This window comes from Chlamydomonas reinhardtii, chromosome 16 (assembly GCF_000002595.2).
Source record: "Chlamydomonas reinhardtii strain CC-503 cw92 mt+ chromosome 16, whole genome shotgun sequence".
Taxonomy (NCBI): domain Eukaryota; kingdom Viridiplantae; phylum Chlorophyta; class Chlorophyceae; order Chlamydomonadales; family Chlamydomonadaceae; genus Chlamydomonas; species Chlamydomonas reinhardtii.
In genome coordinates, this window is record NC_057019.1 from 7,776,416 (window position 1) to 7,783,580 (window position 7,165).

The following is a 7,165-nucleotide window of genomic DNA, read 5'->3' on the forward strand; positions in this document are numbered from 1 at the left end:
CCTCCCTCCCTCCCTCCCTCCCTCCCTCCCTCCCTCCCTCCCTCCCTGGCTCCCTCCCTCGCTCCCTCGCTCCCTGTCTCCGTGTCTCCCTGTCTCCCTGTCTCCCTCACGCTTGTGCACCTACCGACTCAGGGAAGCAGTGGCAAAGTGAAGTTGGCACGACGCTCCACCGACATGTTTTTGGTCCAGTCCTTCGAGTTCCCTCCAGCCCCGCCCTCGAAGCCAATCTTTACATTTGTATGCTGTATGGATGCAGGTGCACAAGGCATCGCAATCATTATGCTGATGGGGATATGGTGGAACCGATGGGAAAGTGGTGACTTGTAGCCTGACCTGGTGATACCAGCGTGGGCGCCTTCATTCCGACAAGTGTTCCCCGGTCACGGGAAACGGGGCTGAGCCCGAAAAAGTTGACCTGCCACGTATAAAAACAAGGGGTGTCAGCTTTGTACAGCCGGAAAATGGGCTGAGCCCCCGTACGCTTGGGAGCTATTAGGCGTGTAACGCCCCGTCAGAGCCTCCATGCCGCTACGACGCGCAGGCGCATCGGCTAGGGACACTCGGGTTGGGGCCGTGCGGGATTTCCCGCGCCACGCATGCGTGCCTTGTCACGCTCCCAAACACCCCAAGCATTTCTTTCGCCTCCTGCCATACTCAACACCTCCCCGGCGCCCCACGCTCAAAGGGCTGGGCGCGGGGCGGGGGCGACCTCGGGGCTTCTCGGCATTCTGGCGCGTCGGCAGGCATGGCTCAGCAAGTCGCTCAGAACTTTCGATATACTTCCCCGCTTTGCTTGCCGCCAACATATTTTGCCTTAGAGACTGCATATCAGCGGGCACCGGATGCTTTCCTCGCGACCTCGCGAAAGTCAATTGTCCATGGACCGCGAAGGCACTTCTCGCTCCGCCCGAATTTTCCCTGCCACCTATTTACATGCAATAGGCATTATCAAATACTAATACGTAGCAGTCGCGGTTTGCGCCAGTATGCTATGTTTTGCCGACGCACGCAGCCACGCAGCCACGGACAGGGGTGTTCCTGGGGGGCTTCGCCCCCCCCTGGAACGCTTCGCTGGGGGGGCTCAGCCCAAAAGGCACAGTAAATATGTATAATAACACGATACGCTCGGCCAGCAGCAGCCAGACGCGGGCGGGTCAGCCCATGCAGTCTTCACACGCGGTCCTGTCCGTACCGTCTCCCGCCCGGCCCCTACCTCCGCCGCGTGCGCAGTCGGCCCCCCGACCACTCGGGCCATGGGCACAGCTAGCCCCCCGCAAGAAAAGCATGCGCACCATCTTGTAACCAACACACCCAATAATCACACATACACACAGCAAACCTCCTCGCTACCTCCATCCGAGCTGCCCAGTGACATTACAATAACAAGCAAACGCATCACCTCACGCCGCACATGCTGTGCAGGTTGTTAAAAGCTCTCCCGCCGCCCGTGATGCGACATATGATGCCAACCCAATCATGAACAAACGGACATTCCATCCAGGAGTTGATCCCCCCCGTTACTGCTCATCACAAAAACAGACGCATACCGTACACGCGCACGCGCATGTATGGCCATCATCGGGCCAGCCCGACCAATTTGGGAGAGGCTGCATTCACGCAACCAGGCTGCATTGACGCACCTCCCCTGCACGCAAGCGTGCTCGTGCATATGCACGACAACGTCCCAGTCCTCCCCTGCTGGATGGTCCTAATGATGATGCAGCGGTTCAGCAGGCTTGCCCAACCATGGAGATGCCGCACGACACGGTCGAAGTCACGCCGAGTGAGTAGCCTTGAAGGGCCACAGGGCACTGCTGGCCGCTGAATCCAAACACGGCGTTAATTAGGGCGTCGGGGTCCAACCTCATCAGGTTTTGGCTTATGTTGCATAACTCCGCGTCGTCAAATGCGCTGTAGCAGGCGGTGACCTCGTTGCCGTTGCATCCAACACCGAAGAACTGATACTTGAAGACGAAGTCAAAGTAGGTAGACGACAGGTAAGGACTGAACAGAGCGACAACTGCGGACCGGGCAGTGGTGCACTCAGGCGTAGGGGTTCTATTGTTACCAAAATAATTGAGGTTTGGGTTGGCGGCGCTGGGGCCCGCCGTAGCTGTCCAGGAGGTACACGTGTAGGCGCGGTTGGGCGGGGGGGGAGGGGGGGAGGGAGGAGGGGGCGAGGGCGCCGGCGGTTTGGGAGGAGAGGGCGGGGGCGAGGGAGGGGTTGGGGGAGGAGAGGGAGAGGGCGGGTCGGGAGAGGGAGAGGGAGGGGGCGGATCGGGTGAGGGAGGAGGAGCCGGCGGAGGGGAGGGAGGAGGAGAGGGAGGAGGAGAGGGAGGAGGAGAGGGAGGAGGAGAGGGAGGAGGAGAGGGAGGAGGGGAGGGAGGAGGAGAGGGAGGAGGAGAGGGAGGAGGAGAGGGAGGAGGAGAGGGAGGAGGAGAAGGAGGAGGAGAAGGAGGAGGAGAGGGAGGAGGAGCGGGCGGGGGCGGTGAGGGAGGGGAAGGGGAGGTGGCAACACCACACGCCTTCGTCACGGGGTTGTAGACCGCGTAACCCGGCTTGCACACAGCAGTGTATGAGCCGATTGTGTTGACGCATGACTCCACGGTGTTTGGATCGTAGCCGCGACACTCGTTGATCTCTGCATGCACAATGCGGTGGGCACACAGCGGGCAGGTAGAAGTAGGTGTCGCTTGGTTGTCTTGTCGTCCACCCTAAGTAAGCGCACGTACGCAAAGTAACCGTTGTGTGGACGAAAGTAACCCGCTTGCTTCTCACCATTGCATGTCTTCTCGTTGGGCCCCGTTGCGTACCCCGTTGGGCAGACGCACACGTATGTGCCAGCGTTCTTCGGCAAGCATCTGCCCGGAGAGCACGGGCTGGCCTCACCCCTTCGGGCTCCGCATTCGTCATCTGTAAATATAGATGTGCGATATTGCATTTGTTGCTTTTCAACCTACGCAGTATCTGTCGGTGCTCACCAGCAATTGGTTGCGGTAATGCTCGCCGACCGCCCGTCCGCTGCCCGCCTTCTTCTTCTGCTGCTCCTTGCGTGACCTTGCCGCCGTGTGCCGCAGCGAGCATAGTAGTGAGCACAAGCAAAATAGCCGCATTGGTAATCCTGTTGCTCAGCTTGGCACATATACGTTGTCGCTCCGTTTTGTATGACATGGTCCTTGAGCCACACGGGCAAGTAAGCGTTGTCGGCTAGTCACTTCTTTAGTGGAGCCCTAAGATGCATGCACAAGCGTGAATGCAAGGGGCTGGCCCGGTTAAATGGGCCGAAGCCCAGTTCGTAGTGGCCGAATTGATGCGGATCTGACCAACAACCGCCATCGTACACACACTTGATCGGCCCGCGGGCGGCCCTGCAGTCTGGAGCCCAGTCTGGAGCCCAGAACGCTAGGGACGGAGCCTCATCATCGACGTACCTCGACTGCTTCACAGTAGTCACAAGTACCTACTGTCACCTTAGTTCACAGGGGATGGACGACGGGGACGAGTGAGTGTACGACAGTCAGACGCAGGGCACTTACGAGAGTGCCCGTTGCTGTATTGCCGTCGTCATCAGTCTCAAGCGCGGCCCCTGGGCATATCCACCCGTACACTCTTGGCAAAGCCCTTGGCCACAAGTTGCTGCTGCAGATTGCCCTCTGCCCAGCCCCCACGAATCCTTCCTGCAACCCCTGCGCGCTTGCTTGTGACCCTTCGTGTGCACCTCGCCGTACCGCCGTCTTGCCTCTTTTACACGACTGGGCTCTGCCGTCATTGAATCGGGGCCAAACAGGGGAATGATCATAACGCCGCATCAAACAGCGGAATGGCAGAAAATGCAGGGAAAGTGACTGCAATCTCCAGCCCCTCTTGCTTCTTGGCATTTCCACCTACCACACGGCTGGCGGTTGGCGCGCATCCAACCACTCATCCGGGTCGCCAGGCCGCCTTCCAGCCTAATGCTGCCAGCCTGATTCCAGCCAGCATCGCCCAGCACATTACACACACGCCTCCTCATCTCCAGTCAGTCCTCACACGTGCCCGGGCCGTGCAGAACCCCAGTGCGCCTTGCGAGTTGCGAGAGCCCGGTCCATGCTGCCTTAAATACCCACACCAGTACTCCCCGTTTTTCCCTTGATCGCGTTCCCAAGCCCCCCCCCCCACACCACCTTCGAAAAACTCACGCCGAACGCCACAACCACACACCGCCTCTCCCACACACACAACCACCTTCCGCTCTCCATCCACCCAAGCCCCATCCAGCTCTTAGCAGCAGCCGCTGCCCGCCGCAGCCTTCTTTGGCCCCCCGCAGCAGCCGCCGCCGCCGCCCATCGCCTCCGCGGCCGCCGGCGCCTCCGCCTGTGCGGCGCCGCCACCGCACCCGCCGCCCGCGCTGGCGGCGGCCCCCGCCTCAAACTCGCGGCTGGTCTCGTTGCCGGCCGGGTAGTTCATGAAGGCGGGTCGGGAGCGCAGGAAGACATTTCATTTGCACCACATGTGAACGATGGGCTTTGGGAGCACAAGTGAAAGCAGCCACGGCACTGGTGCATCAAGTCCTCTTGCAGGCCTGCAGACTACACCAGTGGCGACAAGTCGGCAACCGCTGCACCTCAGCGAGGTCCAGCTCATGCCAGCAATACAACGGCAGTCGCTATATGTATATAATCAATAGCTAGGCCAAACAGCTGCGTGGCTGGACTGCTGCACTCACTCACGTGGCCCCTGGTAGCAGGGTGGCCTAAATCAGGGTTTTATGGGGTTTTGCAGGATTTGGAAAGTGTGACATGTCCGAAATGATTTGCACAGTATAATTCAGCTAACTATAACTAGAATAATTGTTTGAACTCCTTGTGGGTGACCGTGATGAGATTTGGGCACATAGCAATGACTTTGTGCTCCCACTGCTTACTTGCCACGCACAGCACACACAAGTATGCAGAAGGAATCACACTCCCAGGGTTCCACATACACACACTGGGGCTTCTCACTTGCCAGGTATAACTGAGCCTTGTACTGTGCTGTGGTGCACTTTGACATGTGAGGCATGCATGGTATGCACGCACATACCACTCAGTCCCCTTGTCCCCACAGGGGACGGGTGCAGCCCAGCCAATCACACACACCGCCTGTCAGTCTCAGCCCTGTGGGAGCTCTTTCACATCTTCAAGTGTCCATGTTGCCGGACATGTTTGTGATGCAACCACAAGCTGGCAGCCAGGGTGCCAGCCCTTGCAGCCCATCAAGTGGCTCTGCATATCAGGACAAGTGTGCATTCCTCCCCTCCCCTCTAGTGGGTCAGGGCCTGCTGGTATCATGCAGGCTGTCAAGTAATGTGCAGCCATGCTGAAGACATTTCATTTGCACCACATGTGAACGATGGGCTTTGGGAGCACAAGTGAAAGCAGCCACGGCACTGGTGCATCAAGTCCTCTTGCAGGCCTGCAGACTACACCAGTGGCGACAAGTCGGCAACCGCTGCACCTCAGCGAGGTCCAGCTCATGCCAGCAATACAACGGCAGTCGCTATATGTATATAATCAATAGCTAGGCCAAACAGCTGCGTGGCTGGACTGCTGCACTCACTCACGTGGCCCCTGGTAGCAGGGTGGCCTAAATCAGGGTTTTATGGGGTTTTGCAGGATTTGGAAAGTGTGACATGTCCGAAATGATTTGCACAGTATAATTCAGCTAACTATAACTAGAATAATTGTTTGAACTCCTTGTGGGTGACCGTGATGAGATTTGGGCACATAGCAATGACTTTGTGCTCCCACTGCTTACTTGCCACGCACAGCACACACAAGTATGCAGAAGGAATCACACTCCCAGGGTTCCACATACACACACTGGGGCTTCTCACTTGCCAGGTATAACTGAGCCTTGTACTGTGCTGTGGTGCACTTTGACATGTGAGGCATGCATGGTATGCACGCACATACCACTCAGTCCCCTTGTCCCCACAGGGGACGGGTGCAGCCCAGCCAATCACACACACCGCCTGTCAGTCTCAGCCCTGTGGGAGCTCTTTCACATCTTCAAGTGTCCATGTTGCCGGACATGTTTGTGATGCAACCACAAGCTGGCAGCCAGGGTGCCAGCCCTTGCAGCCCATCAAGTGGCTCTGCATATCAGGACAAGTGTGCATTCCTCCCCTCCCCTCTAGTGGGTCAGGGCCTGCTGGTATCATGCAGGCTGTCAAGTAATGTGCAGCCATGCTGAAGACATTTCATTTGCACCACATGTGAACGATGGGCTTTGGGAGCACAAGTGAAAGCAGCCACGGCACTGGTGCATCAAGTCCTCTTGCAGGCCTGCAGACTACACCAGTGGCGACAAGTCGGCAACCGCTGCACCTCAGCGAGGTCCAGCTCATGCCAGCAATACAACGGCAGTCGCTATATGTATATAATCAATAGCTAGGCCAAACAGCTGCGTGGCTGGACTGCTGCACTCACTCACGTGGCCCCTGGTGGTGAGAGCAAACAATTATATTTTGATACAGGCCATCTTACATGGCGGTAATAAACGCAACAGATAAAAAAGAGACCAATGAATGGTATGCAGTGCTTACGTGCTCCCGCTAGCTGGTGTTGGTGGGTGTGACATCGCCTCGCTCGGCGAAGTTGGCCGAGGAGCTTCGGCGGTCATGGTCAAGGTCACGCCAAGTTGAAATATGCCACATTCACAGTCGATACATGCAGTGTAATTATCTTGGCTGAGGTAAGCCTTACAAGTTGCAGCTGTCAAACGAGTCAAACTTCTGCACGTCGCTTGAACCTTTCGCACTCGCGGCTGTTTGCCTTGTGCACCTGCATCCATACAGCATACAAATGTAAAGATTGGCTTCGAGGGCGGGGCTGGAGGGAACTCGAAGGACTGGACCAAAAACATGTCGGTGGAGCGTCGTGCCAACTTCACTTTGCCACTGCTTCCCTGAGTCGGTAGGTGCACAAGCGTGAGGGAGACAGGGAGACAGGGAGACACGGAGACAGGGAGCGAGGGAGCGAGGGAGGGAGCCAGGGAGGGAGGGAGCCAGGGAGGGAGGGAGGGAGGGAGCCAGGGAGGGAGGGAGCCAGGGAGGGAGGGAGGGAGGGAGGGAGGGAGGGAGGGAGGGGAATAATTACACTTGGTAGTGGCGAAGCCACTGAAGACTAGGGCTGTTAGGTGAGCG

General features: G+C 57.9%; 2 protein-coding genes across 2 annotated transcripts; both read right to left on the reverse strand.

Annotated features, from left to right (window-relative positions):
* Window positions 1–217: 217 nt before the first annotated feature.
* CHLRE_16g692340v5 (uncharacterized protein) lies at window positions 218–3,211 on the reverse strand. Its single transcript, XM_043071740.1, has 2 exons — window positions 3,008–3,211; window positions 218–2,020 (listed from the first exon to the last, which is right to left on the reverse strand). Exons 1-2 carry the CDS (start codon window positions 3,111–3,113, stop codon window positions 1,728–1,730), a joined length of 399 nt encoding a protein of 132 aa, XP_042916342.1. The 5' UTR covers window positions 3,114–3,211; the 3' UTR covers window positions 218–1,727.
* A 94-nt stretch (window positions 3,212–3,305) lies between these two features.
* Window positions 3,306–4,821, reverse strand: CHLRE_16g692452v5 (uncharacterized protein). The gene has a single exon (XM_043071743.1). The coding sequence runs from the start codon at window positions 4,444–4,446 to the stop codon at window positions 4,261–4,263; it is 186 nt and encodes a 61-aa protein (XP_042916343.1). The 5' UTR covers window positions 4,447–4,821; the 3' UTR covers window positions 3,306–4,260.
* Between the last annotated feature and the right edge of the window lie 2,344 nt (window positions 4,822–7,165).